General features: G+C 38.9%; 1 protein-coding gene across 2 annotated transcripts in view; it reads left to right on the top strand.

The window, feature by feature from the left end:
- The window catches only part of swt1 (SWT1 RNA endoribonuclease homolog), a 40,367-nt gene extending 23,786 nt beyond the window's left edge, over positions 1–16,581 (top strand). For both annotated transcript variants that reach the window (XM_036582344.1, XM_036582345.1), the window contains exons 16-18: positions 5,864–5,930; positions 6,320–6,387; positions 15,085–16,581. In XM_036582344.1, the coding sequence (XP_036438237.1) occupies positions 5,864–5,930; positions 6,320–6,387; positions 15,085–15,184 (235 nt within the window). In that variant the 3' untranslated portion in view covers positions 15,185–16,581. The remainder of the gene's footprint in view (positions 1–5,863; positions 5,931–6,319; positions 6,388–15,084) is intronic.
- The last annotated feature ends 5,353 nt before the right edge of the window (positions 16,582–21,934 follow it).

Here is a 21,934-nt window from a genome sequence, read left to right as displayed (position 1 = left end):
TTATGCATACCGATTGTTATTAATGGACATATTATAACCCCATTATAAGAGCTGGTAAGTTATATTTGTCAGCCCTAAATAAAGTTCGGCATACTATGCTAAGGCTTGCTCCAGTATGAGTTAGACTTTAAGTTATGAGCTGAGGTTGTGATGACTTTCAGCTTGCTCGTCACAGATGGGCAATAAAGATGGTTGGTTTATGCAGTATTGTAAATGATTTTGATCAAGGCATGTAAAGTAAGTACTAAATAAAGGTTGATTATGAGAATAAATAGTAGGTACAATGGTAAGGTTGTAATTAAGGCAGAATGCAGCCATTAAGACTCAGCTTGCCTTGGCATGTCCTGACCTTCCTGTCAACAGCTGGCTATTTCGGTTTTTGGAGGAATGCTTTTGAGCCTTGGGGAACAGAGCTGATAAGAAATTCATATCTACTGTGCCTTCTTAAGAGGAAACACGTTTCCAAGAAATGTCAGTATTCTTCAGTAGAATTCCATGGAAAACTACATATTAGGTGGCTTAATGTATTTTATATAACATGAACGAGACTCAGGAATTCTTAGGAACTTTAGGTAAAGAAGTCAGGAAAGTTTTTTCACAGAAGAATGTTTAAGAATTTGTGGACCACATTCACTTATGCTATCATTTCTTTTTAAAATGACAGTTCAGATCAGTTTTTGCAGGAAAAATCACATGAATAATTTCATGAGTCTGGCTTCATGGCTACTTAATAAGATGATGGAGACACTTTATTTAGCCTCCCATTTGAAAGAAAGGACTGTGGGATTTTAAAGTCTTCTGTATGTCTGTTTATCTGTTCCATTAAAGGCTTTGTGAAGTACCAGTGCTGTGTATTTAGTCAAATTGGTACTGTGGTGTAAAGGATCTAACTGGCTGATGTTTGTTTTCTCTGGGATTGTTATGTTTATTTTAGAGATTTTTTTCCAAAAGCAGCCTCTTCCTCTTTAATCTAATGGGTGTAAATGACCGATCAGCGTTGAAATATTTGTCTGAACCCAACGGACCCAAGTGCTTTCACCAAATTTGGACGTCATTTCCCAAGTATCTGTCAGGCTAAGGTCGAGTTCAGATTTTATGTTCGGGCTCTCACAGCCCGCCTTTCACTTTTAACAGCTTGAGTCACTCACTCGTGTTATCGACACAATTTAGCACAGAGTCTTCAAAGCCTTTACTAGGGATGTGCATTTAGACTGTTTTTCATATTTGAGCGCGGGTGTCATTGTACACATGTTAATATTCATTTTTTTCAATACTGGGGTTGCGAGATGTTACACACTGTGTATCAAATGCAGTTAGATTACATGCTATAAAATTCATGATTACGGAAATGGTTTCTATGGTTCAATTTAACACAATCCATGATAGCACAGCTCTCGGAAATTGAAAAAACTGGTTTAGTTCTAATTTCCTGTTCCACCTTAAATGGTGCAGCAGTTGCACTCTGGTGCCTGAGGAGAATTCGAATAAGAAACTAACTTTAGCGTTGGGTACCTTGGACAGTTGATTAGTGAAATAGTGAGCGGAGAAAACAAGCTTTAGCTGGGAGGAGTGTTGTGAACTCGCACTCATCTCCTGTTTGAGAACACTTTGTTTCCCGGTCGAGTACAACAGTGACAGACAATGAGTGGTAGACTGAATGGTGACATTGTTGCGCAAGTGCAAATACCTCAACTATGCTAACTCATTGTTTCAGTTACTGGAGCGAGGAGAAAACACGAGTCACAGCAGCTACTTCACACAGGTTTCAAACAGCCACCAAGCAGAGTCTGAACGAGCTAACCAGTTGTAAAGTCCACCTTTATTCGGTTGTACAGATCACCTGTATTCAGTTATGGATTCCACAGTTTGCTTGGATTGATTAAGCTACGTTAGAAACACACTCATTTTAGCCAGATGTTAAGTCCCATACTTTCTATACAAAAACACAAGATCTGATTGTAAATGAACTTGTAAAGCTCAGTTTGTTTAATTTTGAGATGTAGCCTTATAAAAATATAATAAAGATAATCTTTAAGATGTAAATGAAGCAATTCGGAGTAGTTTGAAATTCTTTATCCTAGAGAAACTTATCTAGTTAGCATTGTTCACAGTGGTGCTGATAGGAATGCCTCTAAAAGCACCCTCACAGAAAATGATTGCATGAAATGGTTGCAAATGCACAGATTCCTCATGCCTGAGACATTGTTGTCCAATAATTTTGAGGTAAGATTTTGGCCCAAGACATATTTTTAAAATCAGTTAATGCTGTAGAGGTACATGTAGGGTGTTGTAAGGAAAATAGTCTCTGAAGAAAACATATTTTCAGATTTAACACTATTTTGCAGTTATCAACATTGCATGTAAAAACACATGTAGGTTCACTGCTGGTTTTGGATAGTAAATAAAACGGCTATATTTGTGTTATGGAATTGGCAACCCCTGGTTCCTGTCACCACCACAGTAAAGAAATCTGTACAAGTTTTTCTACAGTGAGCTATTTCACATCAGACCAATCTGAATGACTTTGTCTCCACCACTTAATTATGCCGAAATCTTGAAAAAGCTGTGAAGATGTGAAGCATCTCATGGACCTGGCTTGTGACTCTCTCAGTGACATATTCACTCATATTTAGCAGGCTGAAGATTCTCTGCGGGGGGTGGGGTCCTGTTAGTGCTTCACATGAATGACACTGTGTCCTTGTTAAATGATGTCAGCAGTTGTCAAAAGTTATGACGTTCATTCTGAGATCTGTGTTCTTGTTTAAAATAAATTTGAGACAGGAGCTGGCTATATTTCCTGTAGAGATTACACGCACATGATCTCTTTGTTGATTGTATGTCACTATAGGCAAAGTAATACAGAGGTGTTCAGTGCTGTAATTAAGCTTGCTTTAGTCAGGCCACTCTGATGGATCTGATGTGCATTCAGCTCATATGGCCTGATTTGCATCAGTAGTTTTCTACTCTGCAGTAAAGATTCAGCAGTATATCAGGTGCATTTCACACCTACTCTTTTGTACACATACATTTGGGTGCATGTTTGGTTTTTATGTTTGTTCTGACTATGTTGAGAGCTGTAGAGGGACCAGGAGGGGTGCAGAGGCAGATTTGTTGCTGTTTCCATGGATACAGCTAAGAGTAATTTTCATGTGCTGGAAGCAGAGAGATGACTCATCAGAGTGAACACACACACACACCTTTTGCCTCACTGTCCTCTCTCTATCTCTCTCTCTCTCTCTCTCTCTCTCCTCGATCTCATTTTGCCCCAGAACGAAAACCAGGGTGCATGTGTAATAAAGAAATTGCTTTCTCCTCTCAATCTCCCCTCATTTTCTCAATCCCTCCCTCCCCCTTTTCCTCATTGTCCCACGTTCCTCATTGCCCTTCATGTTGTTCTCCTTCTCTTTTTTCATTCTCACTTCCTTCTAGCTATTGCATTTTTTGCTCATCTTTTTTCTTCTCTTTCCTCCCTATTCCCTCACCTAAACCTAAGCATGCCTCTGGTTTCTCTCTGTCATTTCTCTTTCTCTCTTTCTTTTATGTGTGTCTTCTTTGAAACCTCATTGTCTCAGGCTCTTACGGTTGCTATTTGCTCATGAAACAGCTTTGTTCCATCTCTTTGTTTTAGTCATAAAAACCTCCAGTAAAATGTAAATAGCGTGAGCTGTGATTTGGTCTCAGGCACGAGCTGAAAGACAGTGCTGTAGATCATCACAGTCTTGATGTTATTCTCAGTAACAAACAACCTTGAGTTTTTGCATGTAAAGCAAAGATGCCCTGAACAGTGTTTCAAATATGTGTTTTAATGTTGGCAAATTCTTCCACCAAAAAAGTAGTTCCACTACAAGCATGAACACAACTACCGTGTGTTACAGCCATTGTTGTTATTATTTGCATAAGAAAGCTGAACAAGCTCAAGACAACTCTACTTTCACAGTTCTGTTATGTGGCTGGAAATGGACATGATCATGGTAGGTACCAGAATAGCTCTGGGTTTGGATTTATAACCGTACTAGGCTGTACCGTATTGCCTAGTGGAAAAAACCCACTGGGGCGGTTTCATACTTGATCTTTTTTCAGACCCTCGTCCTTTTGACCCCAAAGTTCGTTACATTTGGCCAAATGTGGATTCAGTTGTTCATTTTTTATTAGTTTGGGTACAGCCCAGAATAATGATCACTGGTCTTTCTGAAAACGATGATGTGAATGAATGTATGAAAGCTGTCTTCTTTCTGCAGCGAGTAGTATGGTTGGTTTATTTTGTCACATTACTTTCTGATGTTTTACATTGGCAGGGAAGGAAACCGAAGTGGGCCAAGCACTTGCTTTGAGATATTGAAAAATGCACAGCTGGTGTCGTCCTAAACAGTTAAAAAAAGTTATAGTTGAAAACCTTCACAAATAAAAACAGCTTCTCCTTCACAGCTTCCTGCACAAGGACATGCCGCATATCTAAAAACCTCTCCTTGACGCTGTTTGAGTGTCGGTAGCCAATTGAAGAAACTACAATAATAAAGGTTGGAGCTTACTGGCATCTGCTTATTGTCAAAAAGGAATGGATGAAATTATTAACATGCCCAGAATCTGTTCTTGGTGCAGATTTTAGTTTTAAAGCAAGTGTGAAAACATGTTTAGTAACTAGTGCTCAGTGGAATTTAACAGGTACGGTTGAAAAAAACATGCTGTTGTCACATATAACAACATAGGTAAACGCTTTTCAACAAATCAGACTTTGTGGTTGCAATACTCAGTATTTTTGTATGAACACTTGAGTCAGTGACATGCCTTTTTTGTGTTAGTTCATTTTTCTATTAAATAATTTAATAAATAGATGACATCACATTATTACCTGCTTTATGTGAATACATTTTTATGTTCATCAAAGTATTTATTTTTGTCTTTTTTTGCATCCCAGAGTCTAAAATATGTCATGTGGTCCAACCGTCCAGCCATATATGCAGATTAAGCAAACTGTGAAGCAGGGTAATTTAGTCATATTAAATAGTTGTGAAATAGGGTGGTTTTTAAAATATTCAACCCTATGAAAAACATGTAAATTCTGATTTCCTCAAATGTCATCTGGCACAACCTACAACAAAGAACCTTTATTCTGACATTGAAGGCCAGGGTAAAAGACTGGGCAGTGTATTGCATCATTTAAAAAAAGACCCCAAGTGACCTTCATAGTGCCATGCCAGTTTGAGTAATTTTTGAGACATGTTCAGGCTGCTTGAGTTTGATTTGATTGGTGAAGTGGTAGTGGTAGTCAGGTAGTGTGACTCCAGGAAAACCTGTTATTATTATTATTATTATTATTATTATTATTATGCAAAATTACTTGAAATAATATTTAAACTTCAGTTCAAGGACAGAGGTTTATATTGGTGTCCAAGTACAAAGACTAGTTCATGCATGTTTTCAGTAGCAGTAAATAACTATTGTTATTAGCTATATAATAGCTATATAAAGAATAGTGTTTTTATTAATGATTGATTGTCATTTAAAAAGAATGTATACAATTAAAAGCAATGAAACAAATATACTAATATAAATATACTAAATAGAAATTATGCAGTTGCAAAAATGCACATCATGTCTTTTTTAATAAGATTTTTTTAATAAGATTTTTCATTTTAAATGCCTAGTCATTGACCCTTTTGCATACTTTGTGGAGGATTACCACACAGAACTCTTGAATGACTTGATTATGTACAGATAAATTGAATTTATTGTTGTCCAAGTGAAGAAACTGCGCTTTGACCTTTCTGGTCTGGGGTTTGATATGCACTCATTATATAAGGTGTATTGTTTTTTGCCGCCATACATAGATGAGTAATTGTGTTGTGGGTTTGCTCTCTTTTAGGGTACTATCTGTGGACAGCACTGTAGAGGACGCTCAGGCCATGCTCACTGTTATTCACACTAGTGAGGTAAGGCTGGCACAAACAAGATCATCTCCATCATTCCAGGGCCATGACTACAGTACCCTTTGAATATTCGCTTGTTAGTTTCTGTCTTTAAACCATGACATTTGGTTGACTGTACATTAAAACAGTCCTGTTCCTCAAAAGAACATATGTTTACAAAATGTACCGCTGTGGTTTTTGCTTGGACATGCTGTGGCCAGTTGGATGGAGAAAAAAAGCTTGGTTTTGAAGCATTCATTTTCACAGTACTGGCACTGGTGCTCACCAGCAACAGTTAGGTTTAACTGAACTTTCTCCAAAGGCTCACTTCACTGACCGTGACTGAGGACGTTGAGAACGTGCCCTGGAACACGGTGCGAGTTGGAACAAAAAAAAATGTCTCTGTGTTTCAGATTGCTGCTGTGGAGCCACGGTTCACTGCCAAGGACCTGTTTGAATGCCTGTCTCAACGAGAGTACAGGTTAGTTTACGTTGGGTTTCAATGTGGGTGTAAACACACAGAGCATGGTGTGATCCCAAATCAGTCGTTTCCTGTCTTTAAAGTGGCTGTGTAAATCGTTTTAAGTGTCGCTCTTGACTGTGGATTCATTGCTGTGAGGCTGTTGCAGGATATTGCTTCAGCTGGAGAGGTGAGCCTTCTGTTTTCAGTGCATCAGTGGTCATGCAGGTGTCTGTTGCCTCCGATGGACTGCTGTCCAGTGTCCATTTTCACTGGGACATTGCATCACAGTCCTTTCCAAGATCCAGCAGTCAGTTCCACTGAGTGCTAGCCTCATGCCTGCAATTTTTAACAAATACACACCATTGTTAAAAACGGAGGAATATTATATAACTAAATTCTTAATGAAGTTAAATGTTTTTTATATTTGAATTTCTACAAGGCCAAAGTTGGCCTCTCGTGAGCCGGCTTTTTGTTCAAATTTTTCATCCCACCTTAAATGGAGTACCAGTTACATTTTGGAACGTGTACAAGTGCCTGAATGTAACTGCTGCACTATTTAAGGTGGAGCAGAAAATTCGAATAAGAAACCTACTTTAACTTTGTAGAATTCTCAAGTCATTTGCCTCATTTGTGCGTCCCATACCCGTGCTTGTGGAGACAGTGTTGGATTTTGAAATACAGAGTCAATTACACTGTCAGTAGAAGCTGGTCCACAGCTATTTTTGCTCAAAGGCCCTGACCGCAGCGTCGTCTGATGCAACTGAGTTAGGCAGTTTCTCAGGTGGTACGAGGGAAAACAAAAGCACAACAGTCACTTTGGTGGCTCTGTTCCGCACTAAGTCTAACCCCAAACAACCAGCCTTTCCTTTATGTCCGCTGCCTCGCAAGCAACGGAAGAGACTAGACAGTGGGAGGTGATGCATTTTATTTTTATTTTAAAAGTGACTGAAACATCCCTGAATCTGCCACTCATCTAAACGGGCTAACGTTAGCATAGTTTGCACAATATTTTTCATGTATATATCTGCTGATGCTGATACATAAGCTTAATACAGAACGTAGAACATCTGTCTGGGTTAGCATTACAGAGAAATATAATAATTTCTGTAGCTTAACAAATACAGCAAAATAAATAAAAAGCAGACATTTTAGCACAGTAGCCCGGCATCGCCTAATCGTTCTGATTTTCTGGTGTACAATAAATAAATTGTTAAAAATTGGTTTGAAATAATGTGTTGTTGCAATAGTAACCCTGCTCAGTACGAGAGGAACCGCAGGTTCAGACATTTGGTGCGTGTGCTTGGCTGAGGAGCCAGTGGTGCGAAGCTACCATCTATGGGATTATGACTGAACGCCTCTAAGTCAGAATCTCACGTAAAAGTAACGATAATGTTGCGCCGCGGATCTTCGGTTGGTCTGGCATAGCCGGGGATCCCTTGCCCCCGGGGGGCCCCGGTGAGCAGAGCCGTCCGTGACCGGGCCCAGGTGCGGACGGAAAAAGCGCTGCGCCCTCTTTGATCTCACACCGCAAGTTTGTGTGGAACCCGGTGCTAAATGACTCGTAAACGACCTGGGGCCAGGGTGTCGTGAGTGGCAGAGCAGCTCCTTTGCTGTGATTCATTGAAAGTCATCCCTCTGTCCAACCTTTTGTCCACTCTAATGTGGGGCTCTGTGCTGTGGCCAGAGTGGGCAAAACCAAAGCCCTCCATTTTGGAGGTCCCGTGGGTCTCCCAGTGGCCGTGGTTCGCCTAGGTGGCAGCTCCAGGGGGGTTTGTGACCCAAGCTGCAAGGCCGACCAGATGGCACTATGGTCGGCCACAGGCTTTAGCTAAGCCCTGTATGGATGAAACGCTGCGAAAAAAAAAGTGGTCTACCAGTGGCCGGAGTAACACTTGGAAAAATCAGCTAAGTTTTTCTGGGTTCCTAGTGGTCAGTAAAAATGTTAAAAATTTGTCGACCAGTGGTCTACCAGTGGGCATCAGTTTCAGAGTTTTTCTGGTCTCCCAGTGGCCTGGGAATGAATATCTGTCTGGTGCAGACTTTATTGTATATTATTTTTTTTTAAGGACTTGTCTTTACCAACGTGGCATTTAACAGTCCTCTACAGTATCTTGATACCACCAATGAGAATGTACATTCAGATTTAGAGAAAAAGGCCGCTAGTGCAGGAAGGAGTACTTGGTGAATGTTTGATTAGTTTAATGAACTTGTTTTCTCTACACAAGTCTGGTCCTGTGCCCAGTCAGGCCTGAGCTAGGTGTTCTTTAACTGAGCTGTGCTGTCCGGTTCTAGCTGGCTTGGTAAGCGCTCTTTTTACCCAGTACCAAAACACTAGCTCTGCATGGGGTCTAACCCAGTTCTGCTGTTTATTAGGCTTTCATCACAACATAGCATAGTGTAATATAATGGAAAAATCTAAATGCTACTGTTTGATATTTGACCATTTGGTCAAGTAGTCTTTTCAAGGACAGACAAAAGGCTAACTGGCTTAGGTCAATCATTGCACAGCTAATGCGTACCACACACATGCAAATACTTTATTTGAACACGTTGGGAAAACAATAAACATGAAATACGGCTATTTTGAGCAGAATAAAGTAAATAACACAGACTAATTCTCATGCACTGTGTTTGGATCCACACTTGCTGGCAGACGAACTGTTACAACAAACTTGCCTTATGCTTTAAGCACCTGGCTGATATTTAACACCACAAAAGACACACACAGTAGTGCTAATGTTTCCTCCTCTGTAATAATCCACCTGATTATAGCCTGTTACATAACCCATTGTTCACTTTGAGCGCTGAGGTTATTCCTTTGTGAATCTTTGATTCAGTTCTGAAGGTGTACAGTATAACCAAAGGCAATGTAATACCCCTGGAGTGCAAGGTCATGTGGCATTTCAGGCTTATGCTTTGCCACACTACAAGACAAAGCAAGTTGATTCATATAGTGCATTTCATACACAAAGACAATCCATTTTGTAAATGTGCTTTACATAAATAAAAGCAAAAAGGAAAATCAAAAGGAAAAATAAAGGCAAAGTGCATAGAGATGAAAAACAAAAAACAATTAAAGTGCTAAAAATATACGAAGTGCAGTAGCTTAAAGAAATAAAACAGATAATATTGACCATATCTGGAGCCTCATATTCAGAATCTAATTCAAGGTTAAATAAAATAAATGAAATGAGTGGAGGCTTTATCTGCTTAATACAGAGGTATTATGCCTTTATGCCTAACATAAGAAGCAGGGGCAATTCATCGGTTCAATTAGTCAAATAATTGAATAAAATTCAATAAATTAACCATTCTCAGAAGTAATGATTAGTAGCACTAATCTGTAGTATGTACTGTGTGCAGCTATCTGTGTTACTTTCAGAAAATCATCACATGGATTTTGTCCTCTCTCCAGTGAGAGCTGCAGGTATGTTAATAGAAGGCTGAGAGCTCAGAGGGTGATTAGCGGAGCCAGCATGTGGTTAAATTTGTCCCTGTGAGCAGCTCCGTTCAGTGTAAGATGAACTGCACAGTCATTATTATTAGTATTAGTATTATGCTGTCAGTGAGTGCTGTTGGAGGTTGAGGTGTTCAGAAAGCTTTGTCCTGAACTCGTTAGCTTGTCATGATGTTGATGAAGTATCAGTTGCAGAAGCCTATTACATTTTTGTTTGTTTATGTTTTCCTGGCAAATTCTCCACATACATAGTTGCACTGTTTTTTCAGATTTGGTCACTTCAGAGAGTAATTGAGTTTGGATGTTGAGGGTATTCATGATGCTTGATGTATTAGTGGTGTCTGTGTGTGTGCATTATGGCAGGATTCTGAGTGGTCTATGGTTGCCATGGTAGCAGAGTGGTCAGATGGGGTAACGGCCGGGTTGGTCTAATGGAGTGCTTTTTGGAGGATCTCATCTAAAGCAGCCACTCTGCATCCTCTATAGGGGCTGCATGATATGAGAAGCAATAAATTATTAATAATATAGTGGGCCTCTGACTGAATGTGATGCAAGTACAGATTTTCCTTTTCTTGTTGCGTAAATAGAAATATAACTAACCTTTCCTTTAAGCAAATAGCAAAAGAGCGTACAAAATTACAACACACACCATTGTGCAAAATAAAAGTAATGAAATACTAATAGCTGCTGACATTAGAGCTGCAAGCACATTTTGTGCACCGTAAGGTTGAACATGGCCGCACTGCTGCTAATGATGCCCCTTTGTGGAGTTTGTAGCCTGAGAAACATGAGTGAGTTCCATGAGTTGACTCTTGGATATGTCTCTAGTTTGTGAACTGGTTTGAATGCTGCACATTCATAAATATACATAATTTGTCTGGGGAGCGTGTAAATGTCCTTTCCAATTGCCACTAAACACATTTATTAAAATGTAATATATTTTTCTGGGAAAATTATGAAAAACAACACATTTGCACATGTAGGACACACTTTTGTTCAGAGAGAGCTAACAATGGTCGTCTTGCTCAATGGTTGTGAGACATGTTTGCGTAATGCATGCGGATGTTGTAGTGAGAGAACATTGATGAAAGAAAACGTGAAAATTATATAACAATAAATCTGAGCTGGAGGTGGGCGATATGGCAATAATGTAATATCACAATATTTAAGGAAGTTTTCACAATACATGGTATGTCTCGCTATATACATATTCCAACTTGTGATACATTTTTAAAAAAGTAATGCAGCAATTAAAAAAATACTATCAAAAAACAATTAAATTGTTAATCGAATTAAATTAATTGAATTCAATTAATTGTATTCAACATTTCACATACCGCACTACGCTAAATCTAGTTGAACAGGACTAATTATGCTCACTTGTCAGTCAAACATGTAGTTGGGAAGTGTTCTAAAGTATTGATGATATCTACAATACCGATAACGATACTGATCACGATAATGATAAATATTGTCATATTGCCAAGCTCTAAGCTGAGGGTTACACTGCTATATTACAGAATATTGCATGACATTACAAATAACATTACACTCTAGATTTATGTCAGAGTGTCTCCTTAACTTTAAAAAGGTTTTAATTATAGTTAGGCCACATTCGAATTCTTGTAAGCAAGTATGATTATTATCAGGACTCAAGACTTTTAATTCTAGCATAGCTAGAACAGCAGCATTCTTCTTATGACATGTAATGAACTGAAAAAGCACACAGAAATGTATAGTTTCATTTCTACTGAATGACACTGTAGAGGAGCATATTGGCTGTCCTTGTGTTACTGTGCACAGGTTGAGACCTTATAACTCGGTGACATGATGAGTGATGAAACCAGTAACACCTACTCACTCCGAAGACGTCTTCTTTCTTCTTGCAGTGACACAGGTCGACAGCTTGGATTGCTCTCGCACAGCTCAGTGACACTGGCAGAGCTTCAAGATCCTGTACTCTACAGGCTGTCAGAGTGGCAACATACCTGCTGAGATCACTAGCTCTTAGACTGTTTTACTGGCCGAAAAGAAAGCACAGTGTCGTGAAAAAGTAGTAATTCCTGCAATTTTGTCACATTAAGTGGTTTCAGACACTCATTCAAAATGCAATACAGGACAAGGAGAACACGAGGAAACACGAAAGTTTGTAAATGATTTCATTTGTTAAAGAAAAAGTTTTGCAACTTTGCAGCCATATGAAACAAATAAACACCGGTTGTGACATTAAATTCTTCCCATAACTGGAGATCAGTCTTTGGAGGAATTTCGGCCTGCTCTTCACTGGAGAGCTTTCAAGCATGAACTGCCCCTTTAAGACCCTGTCACATTTCAGGTGGTGTTCACAGGATTTTGACTAGGCCACTCCAAAATCTCAATTTTGTTTCTTTGGAGCCTTTTAATGTGGACTTCACATTGTTGTCTTGCTGTATAACCCAGTTGCACTTGAGCTTCAGATCATGGACTGATGATTGGACATTCCCCTGCAGGATTCATGGTTCCATCAATTATGGCAGGTCACCCAGGCCCTAGCACAGTTTAGATCATACCATGCATTCAGATGTGCAGAAGTAAGTTATTTTCACTTATTTTCTCGTGATTTGACAAGAGGTGCACAAACCTTTGCATACTACTGAATATTTCAGTATATAGTATTTCCCATTTTCCCAAGGCAAGTTCTAAAGAAACATTCCATGAAATTAGATCATATAATACCTTCATTCCTGTTGCATATGACCCTTGAGAGTGACAGCACTGGTTTATGAGCTCCTTGTAGTATTTATCTTTCCCCTTTGCTCTCAGGCACCTTGCCTCTGTGGTTTATGATGTGTATACGTGATCTTCTCATTGTCTCCTCCATGCACGGTCAGTCAGCTAGCCCTGTTTCAGCCTGCCCTTATTTTCAGCCGTGCACAACATTGCATAAACAGGCATTCAGAGAAGAGGAAACCAGAGAGGAGAGGCAGAGAGGGTGGGCATTGGGGGTGGATGTGCATATGAATTCCTTTTTTTTTTGGTTATGTAACATGTTCAACAGTGAACAAAAGCAGTGGAGGCTATAAACAAACAAGCAGCAACAGGTTGGGAGGGAGGAATCAGGGGATACAAAGCACAAGTGGGGCCTTATCCACAGTGTCTTTGAGTCCTTTTTAACAAGAGGAACTGGTCTACAGGTCTAAGACTACATTAGGAGAGGAAAGCAGTTTGTAATACTTCGGCTTATCAGTGCTTTTGTTTAATTTTTAGTAAACACCATTTTCCTTTTGGATAGATTACATTCTAGATGTTTTGATTTGGAAAAAAAGAAAAATATACTGAATATGAATATTTGAGCAAAAATAAAATAAATAAATAAATTTAACTTATTTTCCAAACGTAGGTCTTTGCTTTGTAAGACTTACCTGTACAGAACATTTGTGAAAATTCTGTCCATAAAAAATAAACACTTTGATCTCTTAGTGCCACTAAAACTTGCTGCTTTTTCTATGTTGCTTTTGTTCAGATGTGTCAGAATTCCCATATACATAGTGATTGCCAACTGGGTTTTAGTTCTTTACATTTTCTAGCAATTATTCAGGAGCATTCATCCAGGAGCTGTGCTGTTCTGTCTACTGCAGACACTTTAATGATTTTCCACAGACTTTGTGCAGACGTTTCACTGTGCTTTGGCCCTCAGCCACTTCCTGCGTACGTGTGATCTTCTTCCTGTTTGTAGCTTGCAGTGTGGAGTGGAAGTCATCGGCAAGTCATGATTGTGTGGGAAGTGCCGCTGTAGAGAGCTTGGGGAAACGGTCTATGTCTGTTCAGCTGGACTCAGATAACATCAGGAATGCTTTGTGATGTACCTTCTGTCTGAAAAATCTTTAATGTCCTACTGTACAACACTAATCTCCAAAAGAATGATAAATATGAGGCCATTCTGTGTAGCCTACTGCTCTTGCTTGTGCAAGCATAGGTGGTGAACATAGTTACAGGGAATTCTCAGTATTATTGAATTAATTTGACTCTGAAAGTTACCGACATCTGTCAAGCTTAAATGCATATGTTCAGAGTGACCTGACTGGAAGTTCAGCAGGATATTCTAAAATCTACATTTTTACAAATGACACCTCGAAAAAATGAATCTGAATTATGCATTGTTTTTGTTTTGTTTTTTTTTCTCCATCTGTGTTGTGCTCACTTACCATTTTTGGCTGAGAGGTTGGTCTGGGGAGTCACTGGTGGGTCCAGCATCCATCTGATGCATTTCTTTGTGTGTATACTCAGGTTCAAACATCTGTGGTTGAGGCTCTTTTGTAGAAAATGTCCTCAAATTTGTAATTGGACATTGTATTGATGATCTGAGCACACTCCCGTAGCTCCTCTACCTACAGTGTGTCTGTTGTAAATTCGTCTTGTTACCAAATTGTGCTCAGGAAAGAAGGGATTCCAGGTATGCTAAATGGTTGCTCCTTCTATTAACTACATGGAGAGATTTTTTCTTTTCTTGAAGTTTGTAGTAATACTGCATTCTAAATCACATTGACTTGTCTGCGAAACCTGAATAAAGATCTGGGTGCAGTTTATGAGGGTTGAGACGTTTTGGGCATGCATTTACAGAAATTATTTGGGTGACTTCCAGTCTTTGTGAGCAATGTAAGCCTAGATGCTCCAGTTCTAAACTAAAAAAGCATAATTTGGACACCAAGCATGTGTTTGCTCATCGACTGCACTTGGGGTAAGTTAGTTTTTTAGTTAGTTCGTTTTTTTTTTTCTTTCACTGGATGCCCCTGGACTTCCACAGTGAGGCATTGAGTGTCCATGTCTTGCAGAAAAATCAACACCCAACTTATTCCAAGGCCACAATTAACTGCAAAAGTGTTGACAATTTATCACTATAAGAAATTCATAATTATGCTGCAAGATTTTGGTGCAGGTGTAGCAGCAGCATTCAAACACAGTAGGCGTTCAACTTGTCTGCCTCACACTGTTTGTCATAAAATTGCAACACAGATTGGCCAAAATTAAAATAACACTTTTGCCAATTGCTGACTGCTGTTTGGAGCAAAAATAGGCCAATTCCAATCATGCACCCCTAGTGTGAAATGTGCACACCTAATAAGCTCTTGGTGACATGTTTAATGACTGTATGATGGAGTTATCAAAATGTCCACGTCTGTAGACATCTTAATATCCTTAGAAAGCCTAAATTCTTAACAGTTGCAGGTTAAACGTCCAGTGTTCTGCTTCCCTTACATTTGTGTACTTGTTCATTCTAGGGAAAAGCTGTGTGTAGGAGGAGCCCAGCTGATGGAGCTAAAAGCAAATCTGGATCGCTGTGCAGCTACTGTGTGTGGTCAGAGTGAAAGCAGAACCTGAAGCTGGTAATGAAACACAACCAAGCTACACTGACAGCCTGTTCACATCCACACTACAGCGGGGCAGCTGAGTGGTTCAGTATTCAGATGGACTGAAGAACGTTGTTTACATGTGTGACTACCACCAAAACCTCATCATCTTACTGCACCTCCGCTTTTATACCAGGCTCATCACAGTCAGAACACTAGGAAGTTGTAGCAGTTGTGGAAGTTAATCTAGGTTAACCTTTTAATCTGTTCTGTACGGTGCCCAACAAGACCCTATTCATTGTACAATTTAAAACACTTTGCAAACTCATAAACGTGCTGCAAACACAGAACACTTTCACCAACATGACTCCATCAGAGCAACATTTTACAGACGCACTAATAAAGAAAAAACACATGCAACTTCAGAAACACTGCAAAGCCAGTCACAACACAATGGAAGTGAGCCACAACACCACAGAAATGTTTCTGGAAGAAAGGGCTCAAAGGGGATGGAATATCTGTGATGGAAAATCACTGACAGAAGTAGATAAGACCGCTGACACATCCCAAGTTCATAGTTAACTTGGCTGGCATAGCTGTACTGTTCTCTAGTATTACTACTTTAACTTTTACAGCTAATTCCCATTACAATACAGTGATTGTAGTGATATGCTCAAATAAAAGTTGACTTACTTTTACCAGATGTTTGTGCTGCATAGAATTTAGAAGTCTGGATGGCTACATCCTCTTTAAGTGTCCTCTGGAAACATCTCTGTTGTGTTGTGACAGACTTATAAGCATTTCTGAAGTTGCATGTGTTTTCTTTGTTTGCAGTGCATTTATGTAATGTAGCATCGGTGTTGTCAATTTGATGAAAGTGGTTTCTGAGTTTGTGGAGTGTCTACGACTTTACAGCGCATTTGTAAAATGCATTGCCCGTGTTGTCATTTTAATGAAAGTGTTTTCTGCGTTTGCAGCTCGTTTCTTATTTGCAGTTTGTTGGGTCTTTTCTGCCACCGTAGTTCTGAGACCAGCTTTACCTTTTCTACTTGGTTTTCTCTGTGAGAAGCTGGATCTTGCGAAAGTCGGGAGAGGCCATGAGCTGTTGCTAGAATTTTCTGGATTGTTATCTTGAGATAACAAGTTAATTATCTTGTTTTGTTATATTGAGATCACAAGATAATTCACTCGTTATCTCAAGATAAAACTCCAGAAAATTATAACTACCTCGTGGCCTCTCCGGACTTCCATAGGATTTAAATTCGTGTTCTCATTTACAACCTGTTTTAGAGCCAGTTTAATTTTTTACTTTAACAAATTACAGATGCACTTGGTTTTGTGCAAAAGTTTGGGTACCCCAGTCAAATTATGTTTGTTGATTTTCTAAGCAAAAATAAGTTAACTCATCCTCTATGGAGAGTGCACTTCTGCACATTTTATTGCACAATTACTCTTTATTTGCTGAATTTAACATATTGGAAACATAAAATGTAGCCTCTGCAAAAGTTATAGCACATTTTGCATTTTGTATTTTATTCTAATAAATTCTAAATGTGCAGAAAAATGTTTCTATATAATTATTTGTTATTTTCACTTAAAACATGTAATTTGACAGGGGGTGTTCAAACTTGTCGTACATATGACTGTACATTTACTTATTTTAATACTGAATAGTATTGCACAGACTCTCTGTTGTGAATGGGAGATATTACCATGGTTATCTACAATGTAAATACGTTCTCAGTCGGTCTGAGGATGGAAGAGCTACCTCATTAGGAGATGCTGCATACAGCTCTAAGGAAAGGTTTCACCAAAAAGTGCTAGCTTTGCTAATAATGAACAAAAGCTAGAAAGGACCAGTTAGCATACTGTTTCCCACTTTTATGAAGTGCTATTCATGTTTAAACTCCTTCATATGCACTGCAGTGTTGAATGTGTCTCAGTGATTTGAAGGACTTCTGTGTTCGTTCCTGGTCAGTGCTTCTGTCCTCACAGCTGGTCAGAAAGACTGCTGCTTCTGCTTTGCTCAGTTTAAATTGTTGCCTTTAAGACTGGATTGTTCAAAACCACTGGAGCCGTTGGAGGCTTTGGATGTGTTCATGCATTCCATTTGAGTCAAGATGCCTTGCAGATTTGCTCATCTTCAAGCAGTGGTTTTAGATCAGACGTCTTTTGACTTTGCTTTGAGATCAGTGAGCATCTACAATACTGTGCAAAAGTCTTAGGCTGGCTTTACACGATGAAACTTCCATGTAGCTTTAGTTGCCTGAAACCTACATTAAGCTAAATTGCAGTTTGCATAATGTAAAGAGTGCTGCAAAACTGTAGCCACAACAGTTGCAGACATCTCAACTTCAGTTTCATGAAACAGCCAATCAAAACACTAGTAACACATCACATGTTCAACATACTGATATCAAACCACTGATTTCACTGGATCAGTGGACAAGTAAATAAAACAGAAGATGGTTTATTGGGCTGTTAAAAAAGGGACCACCAAACTTTTATATTACTACAGAAGTGGAGACGGAGATGTGGACTGTGATAAACTTGTGATTCTAGGACAGAATGAGCAAGACATCAAGTTGGCTGTACTTATAATATCTACTTAAACATTCTTTTTCAAAGGCTTAACATAAAAACAACAGATAACTAATATATATTGTAAAGAACTATAGACAGAAAAATGACAGATATAGAAAAAAGAACACCAATGGCAGCAGGAAAAACATGCCAATAAAATAAAAATGTTTGAATGGAAGTCTAAGTTAGTATAAATAATATGAGTAAATGCATGTGTTGTGTGCAACTTTCATAGTTTTTAATTGATTTGTGTAACTGTCAAATTGCACAGAAATTGTTGCATGCAACTCACAACATGCAGCTATTTGCATGAAAGTTTCACCGTGTAAAACCATCTGAGAAAATGATATGTACAGATATTTATCTAGACAGAAGGCATTTGTTTGTTAAATAAACACTATCATTAGAATAAATACAAAAACAAATAAACAATACATAGTGATTTGATGTGTAGGAGCGTGTTAGCTTAACTATTTCCAAACCTCTCCTCAAGAAAGCCCTGCAAACAGTTACTATCCAATACCTGCTTCAGCTAATCAGTGCTTTATTGAATTAAACCGGGTGCTGCTGATGGAATTTAACAAATCCATGCAGGGACTGAAGTGCAGTGAGAAGTCAGGACCCAAACCTATATTCTTCTAACTGTATTGTTCTTGCCAAAATATTAATATTAAAATTTTTTTAGTTGTTTTATTGTATTTGTTTATTTTTATTTGTTTAAATGTATTTTTACTGCCAAAAACACACTGCTAAGATAGCACTTTACCTGAACCTTGCTACATAACATTGCCATAAACATGGTGGTGTCACGTCATTACAGATTATGTCCATGCCTTGCTAGCATTACCGGTAATTGTCATGACATATGGCATAACATTTAATGTCATGATGGGTAACTAGAATAGAAATTTAGTATGAGACATTTAGGCGAATAGAAAACGAGAGGGCGTGTGTGACATCATGGCTGCCATTCAATCACAGGAGTGCCATAGATCATCACAGCCATTGTGTTATTCATGATAACACACACCCTTGAGTATTCAGATTCATTTATACAATGTTTTCACAAAATAGATTTAAAAAGTACAGCAGAGAACTCCAAATATTATACCAAATGTGCTTTAATGGCAGCTGTTCCTTCCTCCAAAAAATGTAGCATCCTTTTGCATTACGGACAGTGCAGTAAAGTGGGTTTTGTGTTGGACATTCGCTGGATATTCTACAGTGTCTATTTGATTTTTCCTGGAATAAACATTCAAAAAGGAGAAAACTACATTTTCTCACTCCTGTAAAACAGAACAAACTACAACCAAACATATTTCTGAATGTATGTCATTAATTTTCTGATGTTTCATAAATGCAGATTACTGATGCTTTAGTCCTTATAGGACCGTCTAAACAGTGCAAAACAAATTTCCCATCTATTTAGCTAAAAGACTAAAATCACATCAAAATAAAAAGACAGCATCACTAATCAAGAGAGCAGCTTCCCTTACCTGGGATTTGTAATACGCTGAAAGGAAGCCACTCTCTTTACTGCAACTGATTTGATGTAATTTTGCCTTCTTTTAGCTAAACTAAAAACTTGTCTGTGTTATGCACTTTGTAGACAGTTCCTTAATGACTAGCATGTCGGTCATCTGAATTTCTGAAACATTACCTACATAACAACAGATATTTTAGAAATATTTGACTGTAGTTTCATGAAAATATAGGTTTTATCATTTTTGAACACGAAATCCATGAGGAATTGAGAAGAGAATGTCTAATATCCAACGAAATGTCCAAGTACAAAACCAACTTTTACTGTGCTATCAGAGATAGAGCCTAAAAATGTTGCAGTCTCAGGTTTAGCTCAGCTTTTTCTAGAATTCAGTACTTGCCAGGTTAACCTAAACGTTGTTTTGTTCCAGTCAGTCTGTAAATAGAACAATTCTCATCCATATATATTATATAAAAGCTGTCATGACATCTAATATAGCGCCTGTCATGATAATTAACGGTAAAGGTAACATGGCACTTAGACCAACTGGCCACTTCATTAAGTACACCTACCTTGTGTCTGCACACTTTGTCCATTTTATCAGCTCCACTTACCATATCAGTGCACTTTGTAGTTCTACAATTACAGACTGTAGTCCATCTGTTTCTCTGCATACTTTGTTAGCCCCCTTTTACCCTGTTCCTCAATGGTCAGGACCACCACAGAGCAGGTATTATTTGGGTGGTGGATCATGGTGACGTGTTAGTGTGTGTTGTGCTGGTCTGAGTGAATCAGACACAGCAGTGCTGTTGGAGTTTTTAAACACTGTGCCCACTCACTGTCCACTCTATTAGACACATCTACCACGTTGGTCCACTTTGTAGATGTAAAGTCAGAGACAAGTAGCTCATCTGTTTCTGCACAATTTGTGTGGGTCATACTGTAGTCCAGGTGTGGTCCTGGAGGGCCCGTGTTCAGCACAGTTTGGTAGTTTCCCTACTCAAACACACCCACTAAACCTGGCAATTAACAGAGAAGTGTAATCAGGGGTGTCTGAGTAGGTAAATCACCAGACTGTGCTGGACACCGGCCCTCCAGGACTGGAGTCATGCACCCCTGGTTGGTGGACAATTCTCAGTCCAGCAGTGACGCTGAGGTGTAAAACTCCAGCAGCACTGCTGTGTCCGATCCACTTGTACCAGTGCAACACACACTAACATACCACCGCCACATCAGTGTCACTGCAGTGCTTAAAATGATCCACTGCCCTAATTAATACCTGCTCTGTGGTGGTCCTGTTGGGGTCCTGACCACTGAAAAACGGTAAAAGAGGGCTAACAAAGTACGCAAAGAAACAGATGGACTGCAGTCTGTAATTGAAGAACTACAAAGTGTGCTTACATGGTAAATGGAGATGATTAAATGGAGTGTAGAAACAAGGAGGTTTACTTAATGAAGTGGCCTGTCGGTGTGCATTACTGAACATAATCTGTCATGATGACTCATCACAGCATATTACATTTGCCTTGGCATGTTTATGTCAATGTTATGTAGCAGGGTTAAATGGTTATCCTAAGTCTTTTGCACAGCACTGAATACGAGCAAAGTCATTATCTCTGTGCTTTCTTCCAGTCTCCAAAACCTCAGATGGTGAGCCTAAAAAATGTATTGTGTCCAAATCACAAAGCAGAGAATCAAATTGAGGCATTACCTCATTCTGCACTGACCCCCCCTCAGATGACATCATTGAAAGGGATGATGATATAATGATGCCCACGAGGGCTGTTTATTTCAGGGATGTCAATAACTTATATGCAGTTCTCTTACTCTGGTGCCAGTAAAGATGACCAGCTTGTAGTCAGACATGAAACAGTCGCCCGTACAGTCGTATGCAAAAGTTTGAACACCCCCAGTCAAATTACATGTTTTGTTGAAGTAAAAATAAGTTAACATATCTTCTATAGGGAGCAAATGTAATAATTGCACAATTTAATTAATGCACAATTTCTATTTGCTGAAAATTGTATCAGAACTTGTGCACCAGCCACATTTTCATGTTTATTTTTCCCCAATGTGTTAAATTCAGCAAGTAAACAGTAACTATGCATTTAAACGTGCAGAAGTTTGTTCTCTGTAGAGGATCTGTTAACTTATTTTCACTTAGAAAATCAACAAAACATGCCATTTGGCCAGGTGTTCCCAAACTTTTGCATACCACTATATATACACAAGGATTCTGGAAAACTGCTCAGTGGAATTTTGTACAAAATAAAAGCTATGCAGTCATTTTTTTATTTTTTATTTTAGTTTTTTAAATACTGTGCATATATTTTGTATTTGTTTAAAATGGGTTTCAGATAATATATTTCTTTTTGTATATTTGCTTCAAATGAAAACTTGCTGACATATCTCAAGTGTCGTCTCCTGTCCTTTGCTGTCTAAGGATGCTGGCTTGGGCTCCTTGCCCGAGACTGAGGCAGAGACAGTTCTGCCAGTTCTGAAAGGAGCAGGAGAGGTGACGATAGCGCCTGAAGATTATACCTACTCTCATTAACACAGGCAAGATAAAGTTGCTTGCCTCTGACGTAACAGTACGATGAGGTCAGCGCAGGATTTAGCCTGAACTGCTTCTGACTCTTCGCACACTGTGCTCCTGTCAGAGGACATTGATGGGCAGCCTCAGTGTGAGTGTAAGAGGAGTTAGGACTCAAGGAA

Source organism: Colossoma macropomum, unplaced genomic scaffold (assembly GCF_904425465.1).
Source record: "Colossoma macropomum unplaced genomic scaffold, Colossoma_macropomum, whole genome shotgun sequence".
NCBI lineage: Eukaryota > Metazoa > Chordata > Actinopteri > Characiformes > Serrasalmidae > Colossoma > Colossoma macropomum.
This window is presented reverse-complemented; position numbering and strand designations above follow the sequence as displayed.